We start from the raw sequence: 20,589 nt of genomic DNA on the forward strand, positions 1-20,589 counted from the left end.
AGAACAGCACTCCGTGCTCATTGCCGGGGTTTCTACCACAGTTCCTCTCTTGAGAACTCCCAAAATGCTCGTTTTGCCTTCAGATCGCCGTGCTGTACAGTGCTTCGCGGAACTCCGTGGTCACCCTGTGGTCCGGTCTCTGTCCTCCCCTTACATAGGCGCGCGGTTGGGGCAGGGCTCCTCGGTGTGCAGGTCTGGGCCTTCGTCAGAGTTTTGTCCGTGGTTTTTTTTTTTTCTCCATCGCTCAGTGTCACGAGACCTTCGTGTAGTGCTGCTGCTTCGCACCGCTCTGCTTTGGAATCGTCACCCGCCTTCCTGGATAACGGCAACATAACTCCTGCAGGGTCTCCCAACAGCCGGCTCCGGTTGTTAGAGAAACCATAACCTACTCCTGCCTTCTGTGTGCTGTCTTTTAACCTGTCATTGATGCCCCAAAAGGGCTGCTCTCTTACTAAATTAGCGTATTGGCTTGAGAAAAGGGACTTCAGCAGAAGCCTTCTGGAAATCCAGGTGTAATGTATCAATTTAAAGCAGTTCCTCAGACTCATTCCTGTAAAACATACAGCTGGATTTGGTCTCTCTGTAGTTAAATTAGAAAGAATTAATCAAATAACCTAGTTCAATTCTGCCCCGTTCCTCAAAATATCTTCCCCCCCCGCCACTCCCAAGCTGCTTTGGAATAAGTCCCCACTCTAGTGGAGAATCTCCTGCTGCCAACAGACCCTCTGTGTCCTGCTCTTTGCTCTGTTTGATCCCTTTGACCCTTGCGGTAATACCCCCAGGATAGTTCAGGCTCTTGTGCACGCATCTCCTGTCCCAGTATTTCTGCACGTCAGAGCCCAGCTGGTGGAAGTCCTGCACCCGAGCCCCAGCAATGACTCTGTCCGTGCCCTTCTTGTGTTGGTAAAATCCACCTCTGTTTTTTTTCCTCCTCAGGTGTCCGTAGTGAAAAGTGAGGAGACCAAGATGCGCCAGGAGGACCTCAGCAGATTGCTATATGAGGTACAGATACTGAGAAGTCAGCAGGAGAACATGGAGTGTCAAGTGCAGGACATGAAGCAGTGAGTTGAATCCTACTCAGGCTGCTTCTTACGGGCATTTGCTTCTCGAGAGTTGTTGATCTTGGGGAATGCTGGAAAGGAGGAGCCTTACACACCTTCCTCCCAGGGAGCACATGCTGAGCCAGGGACTAATCGTAGGGACTAGACCTGTTGAACAATAACATGTAGGATTTCTGTGCAGACCTCATGATGATCTACAAAATTTTGATGATCTACAAAATATCAATTAATGCTTAGCCTCTCTGTCTTCTGTGAAAGGTAGACATATTCTTTTAATCTATATTTTCCCTTTACAAATGAGGAAAGCACAGAGGAGGCCATGCAGGAAATACATGTAAAACCTGGGGACTTAACTCAGATAACTGTATTTCCTCCAGATAGAAATGATTGTAAAGGTGTGATTCTTTCTCTCACCTAGACGAGTCCTTGGTGGAAAGGAGGTGGTGCCCACTCCAACTATAAAAAAAAAAAAAAAAAAATCTCTGTCATCCTCCACCTCCAAAATATATGACTGGCCTGAAGTGCTGCTGGAATGTTTAGTCCGTTTATCTGAAGACTGTGACTTCTGACATGGCTAAAATTGTTGTATAAGAGCAAAACAAGAAATGGAAATGCTTCTTGCATGTGGCTGCCTGACCTCCAGCTGTCTGAGACTCCGGGATTTTCTGAGACAGACACGGTGACTAGGAGTTTAGTAGATGGATACGGTTTTATAAATCGTGTACTTGGAGAGGTTTTTATTAGCCTCCAGAATCCTTACAGAGAATGTAGATTTTTCAAGTGCTTTGTAAACAGTAAGACCCCAAAACTTCTTTTATAATGAAAGCTGGTACTCGTACATCACCAGAGGATGCTGGCATCCTGGGCCTTGAGAGAACTGCAGGTACTGTGAAACTTCATTGCAGCCCAGCCCCTTATGTGCAACAGATAAATGTTTTTATCCTCTCTCAAATTTTAATGACTCCCACACCTTAGCACATGCGTTAAATCATGAAATCCAGGTACGGTGGCCATGAAAGAGTTGCTAGGCTTGTTCTTAGTGAATTCCAGTATCAATGATTTGGCCTTGCTTTTAGTTTATTCTCCCTTTTGATTTGCGTGCTCCTTCCACCCATCTGTCAAAAGGCAAAATTGCACTCAGCTGATGAAAACAATACATTTTTTATAAACTAAGATGAACCAGAAATCCCAGGCTGAAACCATGGTGAGAGATTTACACTGGTGAAGAGCCATGAGGCCATAACTCCGGTGCCAGCTGTCAGACTAAGGAAAGCCGCTTCGCTGAAAAGCCTGTTCAGTACCAGCGCAGAAAGCTCGCTGCAGAGATTCTTGCTGTACAGGCTGTTACAGTAGGGCAGCTACTGTGCTTTCACGAGCCCTGGACCTGATCTTCCCAGTTCTAGCATCAATCCACACTAGAAAGATGAAAAACACCTAAAAGACATGTAGCAAAAGGATTTTCGCATTTCACCTGTACGATAGGTTTCGCTGGCCTGTCGGTTTTGGTACATCCAGATACTCTTGAGCTAAATTGGCTGGCAAAGCCTTTTGCAGCAGGGACCTGGCCGGCAGCCGGGTTTGGAGGCAGCACAGTAAATAAACCCTGCACCTCCCCATCCCACTTTCTGGGGCTGACTGTTGGAGGAAGCCTGTAACTCCCCCGTGTGCTGCATTTGCAGACAAAATACATATGCTCCGTGCAATCGCAAGCTGGACGCAGGTCTGTGCTGGATGAAATCAGTGACTCTCGTTAATAAAATCATTACAGTCCTCCTCATTCAAGGTGCTCAGATGCAGAAGCATCCCTTTAGCTGCTCCGGTCACTCCCAAACATGCCTTTGTACCACCACGTGTGCGAGGTTTCAGCAGGCAGAATACATAGGATCTCTCTCCATAGGATCTCTTGGTCTTTGGGGGCAGCGGGGGCAGTTGTGGAAGGGTTGGGCTTTCTTGGCTCCTGCAGGAAGGACAGTCTTGCTGATCCACATCGTTCACAGTCACAAATCAGGCCTTGCTGAAGTTCTGAGTTTGGCCCAAATGTTCCACAAAAGCTAAACACGTGTCCTCTTGTTACCGTCCCCTATAAATGTTGGCTTCTCTTTATTTATTTCTCCTCCAAGCTTTGGTCTGTAGTTCTTCTGAGGTTGAATTAAAACAAGGAACGTAATCGTGTGACCTTGGTTGGGACATCTGAAAAGTGCCAAGCACTGCACGAGCCCCAGAGAGAGACAGACTTTGCACAATTTGGTCTACTGTGCATCACGGTGGCACCATGGGCTGCTGGGATGTTTCTGTGCTCACGGAAAGTTTCTGTTTCACTTTCAGGCAAAATGAAGTTCTTTGGCGGGAAGTTGTTTCTCTCCGACAGAACCACTCGCAGCAACAGAAAGTGATCAACAAGGTAGTGGTCAGATAAACTCCACACTCACTTGTGCTGCATGGTGTATGTCCTCCTCTGAGATTTTTTTTTTTTCTTACTCCATAATCTTCTCCACACTCGTGATATCGCAGCGTATTTATTTTCCCTCTCTTTTGAATTGTGTGATGCTCTTACATGTCCTATGGAAAGTGGTCATTAACAAAGCATAGATTATGCCCTCGAGCGAAAGCTTTTAATTTCCCTGTCAGTCCTTGCTGTGATGTTAGAAACCAGTTTTCTGTCCTGAGCAAGAGAGCGCAACTCTTGCTAATTGCCCTGTATTGGCTGTCTTCTGGTTGTACCGATGCCTTTGGGCTTCCCAAATCTTTCCTTCCTTCCTACAAGAGAGGAGCCTCCCCCTCCTGCCAGCACTGAAGCTGCAGGCGGCAGAATTGGCTAGCCATTCCCCCAGTGGGGACCTCCAGCGACTGTTACATTTTCTGGTGTTACTGGTATAGTTGAGGAATTACTGTAGAACCTTTTGGACTGAAGAGGCACTGCGGAGCCATCTCCCTTAAAATCTAGCATGACCAGTACTAGAAAAGGCCTCTCCAGTGCCTCCCAGATGGTGCTGACGTGACTGAGCACGTCACGTTTCCCAATCCTCCCGAGAGGCACGTTCTGACCCTCACGTGGCATCATAGAGTCATAGGACTGGCTAGAAATGCACGAGGCTGTCAGACCTTCCTCCGGCTCTGAGGCTGGACCAGCCACGCCACTCATTGCAGAGGCATTTATGCAACTCTGTTTTGTCGTATTGAGCAACGAGTAAGAGACAGCTGTGATACGTAATAATAGTGCTCTCTTTGTTGGGAGGTCAAAGCAGAGCATTAGGCTCAAGCTGGCCTGGGAATGTGTTGTTGAGTGATTCCTCTCCAAAGCCACCCTGCACCCCTTTTAGTGTCCTGTTACATCAACAGTGAATTTCACGGGGCTGAAAAACTCAACTGAAAGAGGAAGGCCTCCATCCAGGGTCTCCCCTAGGGGGTTGCCTCTTTCTCTTGCAAGATCTTTATCAGACTTTATAGAGCCTCCCATAAAGGGCTCTAAAGGCTTTTACGGAGGCCAAGTCTAACTCCAGGCCTAGGAGTGTTTGTCTGTGCACTTCACAGGCAGATTCCCAAGTCTAAGAGGGCTAGCTGGAGTTCTGCATGCACAGAGGTGGAGAGAGCGAGTGCTGAGCACCTGTGTCCAGCAGCCTTCGCACGAAGCAGGCACCTGGCTGTGTTCCTTGAAAGCCAGACGGGTTGTTTGAGTGGGCTTCGATGCCTCATGCAGTTTGGCTCCCGTATTTCATGGCTGCTCCCAGCTTCGGGGTGGTGTCGGGAGGGAGAATGTGTGAGATAAGACCGGCTGCGAGCGCAGGGAGTGCTGAATCACTCTGCTGATTAACACCGGATTTTGATCTCTCCTGACAGCTGATTCAGTTTCTGTTTGGCCAGCTCCAATCAAGCCCTAGCAGCGCTGGGATAAAGAGGAAGCTGTAAGTACCCTTGTGTGGTGCGCACACGCTCACGGGTGCATAATGCTGCCCCCTCACTAAAAGCACAAGCTCAGCTTGCCCAGGCAGGCGGTCACCGGACCGGGGCACCATGGTGATGGGAAATGAATGGGCTGAACTGCCGAGTCAGACCTGCTGACATGCCCCATTCAGTGGTCTTTAGAGAAGCACCGTGTCAGCTCGTGACCTTTATTTGGGGAACAGGGAGCGAGATGGAAGATGGGCACACTACTGAGTGGGAGGGTAAAGGGCAGGACCCCACTGCTGCTCCTCCAGGTTCCAGTTTTGCCACTTGTCATCCGTGAGAGCAGGGCCGGACACAGCCATCCCACAGACACCTTAATTTGAGACACAGTCACTGAATGGGGAGTGTATCCGACAGGTTTGGTGGCATATAACCTGCAGGTTAGAGAGAGAGACAAAGGTGGAGAAAGGTTTTAACTAAGGCGTATCTTGAGAGTCATAAATAAGCTCTTCAAGGCAAGTGAATAGAGGAGCTTGAATTAGGAAGTTTAGTACCTTCCAGGAGAGCAGTGACACTTTTCTTGCTCTGTGGTGCTTGTGATCTAAAGAGGGGAGAGGGGCTGCTAAGGGGAATTTGCCGTTGTGGCTCAGGCTGAGGGCAGGGACCTGCCTCCTTTTCCCACCTTTATTACCTTGTGGCCTTTGGCAACTCAGAAACTGCTCCTTGGAGAAAGGAGCCATGCTTCCCCCAAAACAGCTGCTCAAGGGCCTTGATTTTCTTTAAGTCAGTGCCCTTGTTCTTGGCTGGACTCTTCCTGTGAGGGCTGTAAAGGAAACACAGGATTGAATGAAGGAGCCCAAAATCTGGACGAGGAAGCTGGGTGTGTTCACCTCTACCTATGCCCTCTACTGAGCCTCTTGGAAGGGATAAACACTGCACGGAGAACGGTAGCAAAGACGAGGGTTCAAGGGCATGAGATCAGCTGCTCTGAGTCACTGAGGCTTATGAGTGGGGAAGTTTTCCTCTGGAGTGGGGAAGCAGAGAAATGAGATGCCAGATCTGATCTCTAATTTCCACTATCCGGGCCGTGGCCTCCCTGTAAAAGCTTGGCAGCCCAAGAAATGTCATCTTAGACTACTGCTTTTTGAAAAAAGCACATCGTTAGTTAGAAACTGTGCTGAAAGGGGCAGAACAGCACAGAACTATCTGCACAGCAACTGTGTCAGCCTCCTTATGAAGAGGGAATCACGCTGACACAACCCAGCTGCAGTTTGCACAGTATTGTGCATGTTAATTTGGGTTTCTGCTTCCTTGGAAACGTGAAGGTCTGTGTTCAAGGCACCTCAGCTCTCGTGTCTATATCCACCCTTCTGTCTTTCACAGTTCTGTTTGCCTTCCTCTCTTTTAAATGGCTGCAGGAAAGCGCCGTGTACAGCCTGGAGCAACTGTTGGTGCAGACCCGAGTGCTGACTGGGGGCTCCGGGTGGCTTTGTACAGGATGGGCACATCTGTAGGTCCCACGGGCACATCTGACCTGGGAGGCTGTTAGATGGGTTAGATCCCAAAGTTATTTTGATAAGAACTGTTGGATGGGGAGGTTCATCTGTGGCTCCTGGAGCAGAAAGCTGGACACGTACAAATTCATGATTGTCACAGGGCTGACTATGATATCTCAGTGGGTACTGAAAGGTAGCTTATGCCGTAACAAGGTCCGTGACAGGGTGATTCAAATCTTCTTTTTTATTCTGTGTCTTTAGTTAATGTCATAGAATAGGAAAAGGCTGTTAAACGAGCTGTTAGACAACACTGAGATCTCAAGCACTGTGGTCACTGTGTCCTGCTGTATAAAGCCTTTGCTGTGGGATCTAATTGGAGTCTGAGCAAACCCATAATTTCTCCCAACATATCCAGCTCCAGTGTCTGTAGGATGAAGGGAGTTAGTCAAGCCTGTTAGATGTGACTGGAAAAAACTGTTGGCTTTCCCTGGTGCCTTCTGCCAAATCACTGTCTTCTAAATCAACACTGAAGATGCTTTTCATGACTCTGGGACAGTGGGAGAAGAAGAGGGGTTTGCTAGGCAGTTTTGTAGGACCATCCCAGCAGTAACAATAGTGGGTGTGTGGCAAAATATACCAGTTCCCAGCTTCTCTGGGACTGTATCACAAAACTAAAGACTTCCACATGGGAAGTTTCATGGTGGAAAGGCTGAGAGACATTTCTTGTATGAGCAACCAGGAACCAGTCAGTATGTGCTGGGAAAACAAACCTGTTTCTCTTCGCAGACCTCTGATGCTTGACAACGGAATTTCAGCTCCGCAAGTGCCCAAGTTCAGCCGACATTTGTCTACGGACCCCCTCCATGACCCCTATTTCATACAGTCGGTAGGTTTACACCAGCCTCTGAGCTTTGTGGGATTTCTTTGGCCAGCGTGGAAAAATGTTTGAAGCAATAATGCAGATTACAGAGTAAGTAGTTTGGCAAGAGTTTGGCAGTGAAGAAGAGAAGAGGTTTGCAAAGTGAGTGACGAAAAGCTGAGTGACATATGTTATTTCTTCAGGTCCCCTGTTTCAGGGACAGACTCATGCTTGTATGCACTTGTGCTGCTGCATTCGTGTGGGAGGCCATGGGTTGTGGGAGGGAAAGGCGGACTCCGCACACCAAACTCTCCATGGTGTTACCCCAGCCTGGCTCACCTCAAGAGCAGAGAGGAAGAAGTATGTTCTAGAAGTGGGTGCTATGATCTTTCTGACCAGAGCCAGGTTTTTGCAGTCGCTGAGGGATCCCCACCACCCTAACCCACCAAAGCAGACACCAGACACATGACACGTCATGCAGTTAAAATACTTGAGCTGGCATGAGAGACTCATGCTCTCCTGCTGGGCTGTGTTGGATCTTTCCCTCCGGGGGGAGCTAAGCAGTCCCGGTAAAATTTCAGCCACGGTAAAACCTCTCAGTAGGTGACAATTCAGTCACAGTGCTTATTTTACACCTGCACCTCCGTGTGGTTGAAGGAAAGACCAGAGGAAATTAGAATGCGGCAGAGTAGGCAAAAGCTTTCTTGGTTTCTGTACAAGGAGGACTCAAGGGCATAGTGAGTAAACCCTAACTATCTCAGATGAGGCCTCGGACTTGTTCTGGGACTCAGAAGGATAAATCTGTATGATTTTTGCTTGCTTCTTAGCCATCGACAGAACCTGCCTCTTGCTTAAACAGCCCTGCAATTGCTGGAGGACCCATCATATCTGATGTTACTGAAGCATCACCATCCAACATAATAAATATTCAGTCCCCTCCTGAAAATGACAGGTAAACATGTTTGTGATTAAAAACAGGGAGAGTCGGGTATGGACATGCATAACTTCAGAAGAGTTTTTCCTGGCTGTAATTCTACCAAAGTTTCTGTCTGATTCACAAATCTCTATAGAGGTGGAGGGCTGGAATATTTTTTTCCAGTTTGCAATGTGGGTCAGATTTTCAGAATTAGGGAGGGATGATAACAGCATAACCTTCAAAACAAAGTCAAGAGTTTGATGCTGAGAACTGCCACTCACCTTTTTGAGAAGTATTCCATGTTTCTTTATATTTTGTTCCAAGACAGGGGCTGTCTCGGGCTTTATCAAATAATGAGATACTAACACTTGTTGAATTTGTTGAGAGAGAGAGAGAAAGCAAGTTTCCTTTTGGCTTTGACAAAGAAGAAACGAAATCAAACTGTACATCTTTCTGCTAAGGAGAACAGAAAGGTTGCATCACAACTTCCGATGTCTGACAACTTATCTGTGAAAAGGTCCCAGTAACTTAAGAACTGAATGCAGAGGTATTTTAATGCTTATCTCTTCCTGCCACAGACATGCAGTGTATGTCGGGCTAGTAGCAGAATAGCTACAACTATGTCAGTGGAAAATAGGTAGACAGATGAATCATGGAAACAGTTTCTTGGGCATAGAGGCAAGGCAGTTATACTCCAGAAATTGCCCCTAAATCTGCCTAATAATTAAACCATAGCCATAAAATTAGCTAGAAGCATGTAAAGAGCTCCAGATAAAAGAAAACAAACCTGGAAACCATTTCTAAAGCAGAAAAATTTGCTTATTTCTACTGAGTGCCGTCTGGCGGCCTCTGATCTATGCTGTGTCTGCACGACTCGGGAATCTGAGCCAGCCATGGCCCTATTAAGTTCAGGAGTGTGCTACTTCCTAAATCAACTTGAGCTTCTGCTGGGGGTTTAGGATCACGAGATGAGAAGATGATCTGAAAGGAATGCTGAGAGAAGGCTTTGTAGTGTCACATGGTTTTTGCTGGGTAGAAAACTGGCTGGATGGCCAAGCCCAAAGAACTGGTAAATGAAATTAAAGCCAGTTGGTGGCCAGGCACAAGCGGTGCTCCCCAGGGCTCAGCACTGGGGCCAGCTCTGTTTAGTATCTCTATCAAGGATCTGGATGAGGGGGTCGAGTGCACCCTCAGTAAGTTTGCAGATGCCACCAAGTTGGGCGGGAGTGTTGATGTGCTGGAGGGTACGAGGGCTCTGCAGAGGGATCTGGACAGGCTGGATCGATGGGCTGAGGCCAGCTGTATGAGGTTAAACAAGGCCAAGTGCCGGGTCCTGCACTTCGGTCACAACAACCCCATGCAACGCTACAGCCTTGGGGAGGAGTGACTGGAGACCTGCCCGGCAGAAAAGGGGGTCAACAGCCAGCTGAATATGAGCCCGCAGCATGCCCAGGTGGCCAAGGTGGCCAACAGCATCCTGGCCTGTATCAGCACTAGTGTGGCCAGCAGGAGCAGGGAAGTGATCGTGCCCCTGTACTCGGCACTGGTGAGGCCGCACCTTGAATCCTGTGTTCAGTTTTGGGCCCCTCACTACAAGAAGGATGTTGAGGTGCTGGAGCATGTCCAGAGAAGGGCAACGGAGCTGGTGAGGGGTCTGGAGCACAAGTCTGATGAGGAGCATCTGAGGGAACTGGAATTGTTCAGTCTGGAGAAGAGGAGGCTGAGGGGAGCCATCATCACTCTCTACAACTACCTGAAAGGAGGTTGTAGCGAGGTGGGGGTCGGTCTCTTCTCCCAAGTAACTAGCGATAGGATGAGAGGAAATGGCCTCATGTTGCACCAGGCGAGGTTTAGGAAATTGGATATTAGGAAAAAATGCTTCACTGAAAGGGCTGTCAGGCATTGGCACAGGCTGCCAGGGAAGCAGTTGAGTCGCCATCCCTGGAGGTCTTTGAAAGACGTGTAGATGTGGTGCTTAGGGACATGGTTGAGTGGTGGACTTGGCAGTGCTAGGTTAACGGTTGGACTTGATGATCTTAAAGGTCTTTTCCAACTTAAACGATTCTATGATACCATCCCATATGCATGACACATTCACGTGTGGTCTTGCAGCAAAGCTAGTCTGTAAGTGTTGTAAGATAGTATTTTTCCAGTATGGCTTTCCATGCCCTGTGCCTCTTGATCTACATGCCTCTGCCACTTTGGGTCCAGTTGTGTGCATTCACAGGGAGCTGTAAAGTCTCCTGTAAGTAGTACAGAGTAGCTTTAGATTTTTACATATGACGTGCTGCTGTTCAAAACTTCAGTCTCGTATGTCTGTCTAGGAATAACGCGGAGTGCCTCTCCCACTGGAAAAAGGCAACTCTCTGCTTCCAAACAAGTAAAACATCTGACTGGGACTGTCAGATCTTGATGGGTTCTGTTCCAAATCCTGCAGGGCCACAAGATCCTGACCTGTCTCATTGGGATCTCTAGAGTGCTTGCTGGTCCAGTCCTAACTCCAGCATGGGAAAGTCTTACTGATCCCATTCCCATCTCTAGGGTGGAGACTTTTCTTTTTCAGGGGAACCTCTCTAGCCTGGTGACCCTTTAACCTGTCTCAAGCCTGACACTCATCTGAGGAGTGATCACCACATGGAAGTGTATTTTCCCAATTTGCAAAATAGGGAAAATTCATTATAGCGGTGACTGAAGTGTGTGAAGATATTCCAGCTGAGCATGTTTCTGGAGCTTGCTGAAAAGAAAACAAGGTTGCTGGGTTTTTTTGCCTGTCTAGGGGAATGGAAGGACTCTGTGGGGCAGTTTGGAAAGTGGAGGCAAGCCCTCGAGCTATTCCCCTTCCCATAGCACAGAGGCCTTTTGTGGAGCAGATGTGTGTGTGGTGCTAAGTCTTGTCTCTGATACAGAGAGAAGTGCCTCATGCTGATCAAGGAAGAGCCAGTCAGCCCTGGAGTGAAAGCCACCACTGAGCCTGATGTCCCCCTGCCAGGCTGCCGGGCTTGCTCCGAGCCGCCGGTGCTCCCGGTCGCCATGGTTCAGTCCGTTTTGGAAGGCAAAGGGAGCTGTGGTGCAGCCCCACCAGGGACCTCACAACCCTCCGAGAGAAGAGGCAGAAGGGCATTGCTGGACAGGTGAGGGGAGCAAGGGAGAGCTGTGGCCCGGCGTGTTTCATAGCCCTGTCTTCCCATTAGTGGCGGGGAAAGGGAGGCTGACTTTAAGTCGCCTAATGCAGCCTGGTGAGCTCCATCCTGCCCCTGTGGCACCTGCTGAGAGGACCCTTGAAGCCCAGGGGATAGTTGACAGGGGTAGGGGCTCTGTGGATGACTTGCTTGAAGGACCCAACAGAGGAAGAGCTGTCAGAGCATGTGCATCAGAGCCATGGGAGCAGGAAGAGGCTTTTTGCAGTGAGAGGGATGTGCCCAAGGTCCAAGGTGAAAGCTGGAGCCCAGACCAGCATCCATGCCTGCAGACTTGCAGGCCGCTGGGCCGCACTACACCTCCAGTAGCTCGTGTGCCCTCTGTAATTTGTTTGGTTGAGTCTTCGGTTGTGTAAAGGCGTAAGGAAATATTTGTCGCTGGTGTTTCTGCGCAGTGAATAAGGCGTCGCTTTTGTGCCAATACGCAGGCAGCGATGGAAGGTGACAGTCAATCGTTGTCATAACCTCTGCACTTAAGTGGGGCATGTATTTGATAAGGCATTATAGCGTTTATCAGGCCCCAGCCTGGGCTTGAGGAGGAGATAATTTGCCCCCTTTCTTTTCCTCTCCTGTGCTGTGAACTCAAATACTTTTCTCTTTAGTCTGTTCCCCCTTTGCACCTCCTCCTGTCACCTTTCCAAGGCCACTCTCCCGAGTCGGTGCTAGGTCTGGCTTCAGGGGGCAGCCAGTCACTTTGGCACCGTCACCTGGGCTGCGCGCTTCTGGGAGGTGCTGGGGAGCTGACGCTGCAAGAGATCTCAACTTCCCCATCTCTGACTGCGAGTGAAAACCCACGGAACTTAGCTGCATTGCTGTGCTTGTCTCCTTGAGCTGGAGGGGCTCAGTGAAATGCTAGGCAGTCCAAAGCAAGGCTTTATAAAGGGTGTAAAATCGTGCCTTAAAATCAGGAAACAGCAAGTGAGGCCACTCGCAGGGATGGAGAGCTGGGAGGTTGTGATCACCGAGTGCAGAAGTCTGATACAAAGGGGTGGAGGTTTCATTATTTTGAAGCCAGGGCACGCAAGTATCCTGCAGGTGACAGTCACCCAGAGAATGATGTCCTCTTGCAAGGGGGATTAGCACAGAGTCATTAGGCTCAGCCATGGGGAGATCTGGGGGAGCCACCTTTGGAGCTGTGGGGCTGAAATCCCAAGGGCAGCGATGCTGTGGCTGAGTGTGCAGCAGCCTTCACCAGCAGTAGGAAAGCGTGGCTGCAGCTTAGTGGATGGCGTGGTAGTTAACTGCAGAATTCATTCGTGATGGCAAGTATGATGGCAACTATGATTGATGGCAGCAACGTAAGGAGGACTGGGGCGAAATAAACCCAAAACACTCAACAGGGTTCTCAGAAAGGCTTTTATTTTCCTTTGGGTCCTTACAGACCAAATTCTTCCTTCTGAACCCACTGGCTTCTTAAAAACATTTTATTAGAAGAAAAATCATCCATTTGTAAAGATTCTGGATTTTAAGATAAATTTTTATAGCTTTTTGGAGGGGTTAAACGCAGCAGGGCCTCACAGTTGCTTCTTTAGCTGAATGTCTTTGGTAAATGCAGCCTGCAGACTGAATGCCTGCACGTAAAAGTAATTTCTTTAAAAGCCATTAGTTAATAGTAATTCAGCCATCTTGGACCCAGGAGGATGGGAAAGCAGCCTGTCCTGGATCCCCAGTGCCTCTCTAGAAGGATTTCTTCTGAGGCAAGGTTTACTGTTCCCAGTCTCAAAGAGATGTGCACAGATTGTCCATCCCCAAATCACATGCGTCACCCAGGAGAGGAGTAGTCTCACTTGTTTTACCACTAGTCCAGTCCCCCGGGGCTCTGCTGGGTTGTACTTCTGGGGTTAAACCAAGTGATAGGGCATAAACCCAGGCTGAGAGCGGGCTCTTGGTTTTCAAAATGAGATTTAAGCATAAACCTCACTTGGCAGGGCTGCTCAGTCCTGCTTTCTGTATGTATCTATGCAAGTCTCATTCGTGGCAATATTTCCCCCTTGTCTTTCTCAGAACAGATATTTCGGACCCGTTGGAGGGCACCGACTGGAGCCTGGAAGGGCTGCAGCTGCTGCTGAGGAGCCAGCAGTACGGCCTGGAGCCCGCCAGCCTCTTGGATGTGAGTGTTGGGCCCTCCGCCGGGGCGGCTGTGGGGAACGGTTGCGAAGTTCACAGCGGTACCTTTGGGCTGTAAATCAGGGAGACGATGCTGCTTGGTCTCGTGCGGCACTTCATCTGCCACACGCTGCCAGTAGAGTCACAGCTCTGTTTTGAACTGTTCCTAAGACCTGGGCAGGATTTCACACTTTAAATGATGCTTTTTTACATTTCTTCTGAAAATACACATATTTGAGCACAAAATATTGAGGACAAAATGTGCTTCTAGGAACACAAAACATGGTGCATGTGAGTAAAGACACCATCACGAGACCTAGCACATTTACATAAAATAGGATTAATACTACTCTGGCTAGTTTGGTAATTGCTTTGGGTTGGGTTAGTTTATTTTCTGCATATTTTGCATCTTAGGTACTCCTAGATTGTGTTTAGCTCTACTACCTTTCCCTTTTCCTCAAGTTGTGGGAAGCGTAGCTGATGCCAAATTCTCTCTCTCTGCTGAGATATTTATCTGTCTACAGTTCTCAGGTCACTCTGGAAATGGGTGGAGGCTTTTTTCTTAAGTATATATGCAGAAATATGAAGGTTTGTTTATTTTTCTCTTTCACTCGCTCTCTCCTTGTACATATAGTTAGTATATGAAAGGTTTTTGCCAATAATCAATTAACACTGTACGTAGTGAAAGTATCTGTATGTCAAATATATGCTCCCTTGAGGAGGTGCTTCAGATGCAGGCATGTGGTAAGCTTGCATGGATAAACAGGAACAAAAAAATAATAAAAAAAAAAAAAAAAAATCAATCTTATTCTCCTGAAGCGAGTTCCCAAGTGTCCGTGATTCTGACTTTACAGAAAGCTTTTCTAATGGCCTGCTCTATCACTGGCTCTATTGGTTTCTGCTTCTTATTTCTCATTAGGAGGTGTTTTCCTGTTACTGACACACTTTTCTCTCTCTGTGCAACTGAACGTCATGAGAGAGAATGAATCATAAAACTGTACCCCAGACCAACAGCTCCTTTTCCCAGATTGCTCAGACTTCTCAAGAAATCACCATCGAGGCACAGATGCAGCAGTAATCTGCCCTCTGCTACTGTGTTTTGGAATGCTGTTAAAAAAACACATGAATCTGGAAGTGTCCTAGGATCCAAGCGTGGCAAAAAATGGCTTTGGCTTGCATGTGCAGTGACACGAAGGGCTGCCCTGCTTTACGACACGACTGTGGCACCGGGTGGCTGCGCTGTCCCTCCACGGGCAGGCAGCAAGGCTTGGGATCGGCACAAGTGCCCACGGCTCAGCCCTTGCTCTTCTGGCTGTGCTACAAACCAACACATGGGAACTGTCGCCTGTAGCTTCAGTTAATATGCCAGAGCCGCTGCGGCACGGGCAGGCGTTGCTTTCTGGCATCTCCACAACCTCTGGCAGGCAGCCAAGGCAGACAGATGAGGATACGAGTATCTCGAACCGTTACACCTTTCAGAGCCCTAATTGTGTTTTTCTCCCAACAGGTCTTTAATCCCAATTTATCTTTGAGTGAGTGGAATTTGACTGAAATGGAAGCCAGTCTGTCCCCGGTAAGAGATGTGTATTTCTGAGATATGATAATAATAATGTAATTATGAAGCAGAGCTTGTGCATAACTGAAAAATGCTCGGTTATTTTATAGCCAGAGGGGGAGAGTGTGGTAAAGCACAGCAAGTACGCATCTCCTGAGTGTAGGCTGAGAGTGTTATCTTATACTCCTGACCTGTCTTTCCCACCCAGAGCTTGTTTAGAGACGTGTTGGTGTCCTGGAGTCTCTGAAACTGGCCGCTCTAAACTTTCTCTTAGCGTGAATGTCACATCCTGCTAATACCATAGATTTATAAAGCATCTTTGTGCCAAAGCTCTTTATAAAATATGCCTTTATAAAGTGCAGCCGTCCCTGTACCTTTCAGGAGCAGTAAAGCCACGTGCAATTAGAATAGAGGTTCCTGCATACCTGTACAGAAGAAACAAGGAGAAATTGTTTAGCAGTACTTGTTTGGAATTGACATTGACACAGGCACTTCTGAAGTGCATATGGTGATTTAATAAACACTGAAGGAAATGTGTGTTTCATGGCTGGGTTCTTTTTCCTGCTTGGTGGAGGGTGAATTTTCAGAGCCCTCACTGCCAGCCAGGTTGGATAAAGACTTGGATGGTTCTGCCATCTCTACAGACACGCAAGCAAAGTGTAATCTGTTCTAATGAAGTGTGAAAGGTCCCTAAGCCTTCTTCATGATATCACTATCCTCTTTAGGTTTGGATTTAATAATTTTGAATTTACTAGGTAGTTCTGCTTCCTGAGTGTTAGGAAGGAGAGACTCTGAAGAGAGAGATAATATTAGCAAGTCCTGGAAGCAAGAGGCGGTCTCTTTTAAAAAGGATTGCACAAGAGAAGAGGCCAAGGGGGAGGCTGCAACGTTCAATAGTTCAGTCCTTGAGTCCACTGAATTTCCCAGCAACTGGTGCTGCCTACCCTTAGACTTGCTCATCCTACAGAAAGCCATGAGCATAGAGAAGCCTGGAAGTAACACCTGCATGAACTCCGTGCCTAGAAACACCATGCGAGAAAAAGCTAGTTTTAATTTAAACAGTCATAGGCAAATGGAAAGCAAATTCCTTTCATACTTGTTGCTGGCTGCAGAGGACTGTGGGTTTGCTTTGTTTGACAGCCAGCCAGAGACAGCCACAGAGACGCTAGGCTGGCCTCCTCATGTGACACGAGCTTCACACCATATTAGCCGTTGCTACTCGGGGATTACGTCTGCCTTAGACGTCTCCTTCAGGCATATCTGCCTTTGAGCACACGCTTTTGGCTATTTTAACAAAGTGCAGGTGAGACTGGGAGGACAAGCAGGGCAGGGAGGATAGCTTGCATTGCTGGTGGATGTTGTGCAGCGTTGATGAAGCACTGATTTTCAGAAATGGCCTAGTTCTAACAAGCTCCCCTGTCTTTGTATAATTGTACATTGTAGTTTATATTTTTGCATCAAGATGCAGCGACTCACAGCGGATCTGGAGAAGAATGCAACTGAGCTGCCCTCAAAAGTGTTCAACCCACCGTTTAACAACGCCTGCCCAGGTAGGAGCGCTAGCAGCTCTTGTGGTCTCGGGAATGGGGATGTAATGAAGGTGTTAAACATGTCAGCAGCGAGATGCAACGTCCAGCACTGACCATTTGCCACTTTGAGGGAACAAAACCACATTTGTTACCTTACTTTCATGATTGTCAGTCAGCACTGTTCTCACAGCAACTGTGAAGCTACTTACTGAGCAGTGGGAAAAGTAGTCCAAGTTTGACTTGAATGTTTCCAAGCATTTTTTGCCTGCGGTGAGGCCCCTCACCTCCTGTTGCAGTGGGAATTTGCCACACTTCAGTTCTTCAGACATGAAGTCTGGTAACTTGCCTTCCAGAAACTGAAACAGCCTTTCTGTTGCCTGTTTGCATTCCTAGGGAAATCTTGAAAGTGCCCAGCAGTTCCTTATTGATCGTCAGTCAATCTTTGGAAATGACCTCATCAGCTTGCCTGAAAGTTCATCGCTTTATGTTCCATCTGAAAATATGGCTTCCTACCTGTCCTCTGTGGGCGTCCAAGGAGATACCCCGTTAAACCTGAGCTCTTCAACTGACAACAACCAGTGATTTAGCTTCTAAGAAACAACTTCTCCCTCCCACCCCTCCAAGCATCCACAGGTTTGAATGTAAAGAAACAAAAGTGACTCAGAAACCCACAAGAGTGTTTCTTTTTGTGCCCTTTCTTTTTGAGCAGATGGAAATGGTCGGTAGCTGTTGCATTACCCTCCCTGCACCTGGATTTCAGTGTTTGCCCAGGACAACAATTTTAAAACAAAACAACTGCTTCTGGTGCTTGCCTCTACGGGGAGTGAGAACTTGGCAGGATTTTTTTGTTGTTGTTGAAAATGCTTTTAGAAATTTCAAATCTTCTAATAAAAATTAAGTGAAGAGTAGCTTGAAAGTACATCAGGGACTTAATAAAGTGATCCTGACTAGTGTCTGCAACGGCAAACTGTTGGATTTTATTGGGGCAGCACAGATTAGCTAAGATGCCTGACCCTCCTGGATGCTGTTTTTTAAGTAGGAAAATAGTTCAATATGCTGGTCCAACGCTCCAGAAATATTCTTTTATAAATTTTCTGGTTTTGATGGGATGTACTTGTGCCTCTCCCTTATCCTCCTAGGGTGAGTAGGAAAATGAAGATCTCTTGGGGTGTGCAGAAGATCATTTTCTGAGTGACCACTCCAAGAATGTGTTTCTGGCTCCTAGAGGAGCTACAGACCACCACAGACCCTAAAACATCCCATGCTGAGTGAGAGGGTTTGTTGTTTGGGTTTTTTTTCCCCCCAAGTTTATTTTCTCTAACATAAAGGCAGGGCACCCCATACTTTAAAAAAAAAAAAAAAAAAGGGATAGCCTCTTCTGCACACACAATTTTCCATGTGCAAAGAGGACTGAAGGAGCGCACTCCGGGTTTTGGTGCTGGCTAAGTATTCCGTGTCCAGTCCAATGATTTATTTTTTTGCCTTGGCCTTGACCTGTTCTGTTTCCCCTGAAGATGTGCCTGTTGGTTTCATGATGTATAAAATCTGATGAACCAGTTTAATTGATTGGATCCCCTTTTTAGAAGGACTCTCAGCTGCTCAGTGTAGGAGAGAGAAGAAGGGTTAGTCCACCACGTCCCACTAACTTTTCTTCTGTCCTTTGTGCATCTGAGCAGCTTCCAAAGGTTGAATTAATCTTCCTCTTCCATGTGGTTTCTGACAACTGAGTTTCTCAACAAAGCAGAGCTTTGTTTTTTATGCTGTAGTTCTAATGAGAACGTATTATTTATCTCGGTATCCTCTAATTGAGTTGCTTTTCCTTAGGAAAGCTACCCAAATGCAGTAAGGCAGACCCAGGAAAGTCAACTAACTCAGGCCTCCTAAGGGCTTCGACAGGGAGGTATAAGCTGTGCCAGTGTCATTTGGAGAAATGCTCTGCCTGCTTTCGCTGCCGTGATGATTCTTGGTTCTAAACTGTATTTCTGAGCATCTTGAATGGTCAAGCAGCATCCACCCCAAAATGTAGTCAGTCAATCAGATGAATGCAGCCTCACATTCTCCTTACTGAGATGAGCTTGTTTTAAACGGGCCTTCCTGTCACAGCCCTTTCCTCCATCCATTTATCAGTATGTGAACAGATGTGTTAGTTCAGAAACGTTCACTTTTGAGCACATTTTCCCCCAGCTAATTAGTACCTGCTGGGAGCTCTGTCACCAGCTTGGTGGCGCAGTCTCTGCAGGAGCAAGGTTGTGAGAGTTTCCGAATTAATTCCAGCCACGCTTTTCATGTTAATAACTAAGGGAAAATCCTGTCAGACCCCATTGGCCTGGTATTTAGATGATGTGCTTGAGTGTATCATGGACAATGTTTTCCATTTTGACAGATTGTGCTTAGAAAGTTCACCTAGATGGACCCATTTGCCGCTGTATTTTGTCATTTCCAGCGATGGAAAGTCAGTAGCTTTCCCATATTTTTATGAAGCTTATCGCGTGCTTGATGTTAGACATGGGCTTCAGTGTCTTACTGGATTGTCTAGTTGGGGTTGGGAAATGACCCATCTTGGGAGAGCTACTTGCAAGTAGACAAAGGTGCCACTGACCAACAGGGGTGCCTGATACCGTCTGGGGCTGCGGCAGCAGCCACTCGGGATGGTTCTTGGGTTTTTCTTTAGGCTTTTTGCTCTACTATAAACATGAGATTGGAGCTTGATGGTGAGAGAGGAACCTCCAGGCACAGTATTCGAGAGCCACTCCTGTGAAGAAGCAAGCGTGTGTTCCTTGGCTTTTTACATTGTTAATTTTACTTGAAGGTGATGTGCTGAGACTGCGTTTTTGCACTATGCTGTACATTTGTAAAGTTTTACAGAAAACACCGATTAAATACGTTTCCTTTTTCTCATTTAGTCCTGCTCTGGCCTTTCTCTCGCTACTTTCGCCCTCCCCTTCCTCCTTTCCTCCTTCCCAAGTCTTCACTGATAAGCGAAAGTAGCTTCCAGGAATTGTGGAGACGCACCTGTGAGATGATGTGGGACCCACTGACAGGTTGCGATCATCTGTGGGGAAAAAACAGGAGCTGGAGAGATCTAGCCTGTAAAATGTGGCAAACACAGCTCCGGAGGCATCCGAGTTCCTCAAACCAAAATGCTGGTCAGGGTGGTATATCTGGTAAAATCAGGATCAGAGTAAAAGAATCTATAGTTCTTGAAATTACTTGCATTTTTTAATCCTTTTTTTCCTTGCTTTCAGTGATAGTAGAGCTCCAACTTCCTCTTGGAATTACTTTTTAAAATCTTTTGTTTAGAAACACTTTTTTAAGCATGATGTTTTGATGTGGTCCTTCCTGCTTATCTGCTCCTAGTGTTATAAGGGGGTACCAGGACAGGCACTAAAACACAGCACAAAAAATGCACAACCCAAAGCCCTCAAAGCAGTCCTTTTCCAACTTTCTGTCCAAAAAGGGAAGCAGATATTTTTCAGACTGAGCTCGCAAATGTTGTGGGCAGCATTAGCAGCTTTCTCAAGAGAAGATTCTTGCGGAGATGCTTCCAGACAAGGCTGCTCTCCATGGGGCCCTTGCTCGTCCTCCTGCCCTGTCCTGGAGGCCAAGGATTGTACCAATAGGGTTTTACTCATGGAAGGTGGAAAATGGCTGAAGTTTAAAGCAATTGTGCTGTCTTCCCGGGGGGGTTTACAGTTATTTTCTGTTACGGTTAGAAGCGGCTCTCTTGCCACCAGGTGGCACCTAAGCCCAGCTAATTGGAAATAAATCTTTTCAACATGCCCATCGCAACTTTTTTTTTTCTTTAAATGTGCACATCTACAAAACCTGTTCAATTCTGTTTATAACAAATTATTAGAGAGTTATAGGAATACAAAAAGAGACATCTGCCCAAACTTGGGTATGCCTTCATGAGGTCACCTAAAGCCTAGCTTATTCCTGATGTGGCAATTGTTGTGTCATAACCATCAGCCCTTGAAGATGAGGC

The 20,589-nt window shown here is 47.2% G+C and overlaps 1 protein-coding gene across 1 annotated transcript; it reads left to right on the top strand.

Annotated features, from left to right (window-relative positions):
* The first annotated feature begins 940 nt into the window (after positions 1 to 940).
* On the top strand, positions 941 to 17,186 carry LOC104619054 (heat shock factor protein 4-like). Its single transcript, XM_010284824.1, has 10 exons — positions 941 to 1,061; positions 3,387 to 3,462; positions 4,899 to 4,963; positions 7,229 to 7,328; positions 8,129 to 8,253; positions 11,124 to 11,348; positions 13,419 to 13,524; positions 15,028 to 15,093; positions 16,538 to 16,625; positions 16,998 to 17,186. Exons 1-10 carry the CDS (start codon positions 967 to 969, stop codon positions 17,006 to 17,008), a joined length of 957 nt encoding a protein of 318 aa, XP_010283126.1. The 5' UTR covers positions 941 to 966; the 3' UTR covers positions 17,009 to 17,186.
* The last annotated feature ends 3,403 nt before the right edge of the window (positions 17,187 to 20,589 follow it).

This window comes from Phaethon lepturus, unplaced genomic scaffold (assembly GCF_000687285.1).
Source record: "Phaethon lepturus isolate BGI_N335 unplaced genomic scaffold, ASM68728v1 scaffold2604, whole genome shotgun sequence".
NCBI lineage: Eukaryota > Metazoa > Chordata > Aves > Phaethontiformes > Phaethontidae > Phaethon > Phaethon lepturus.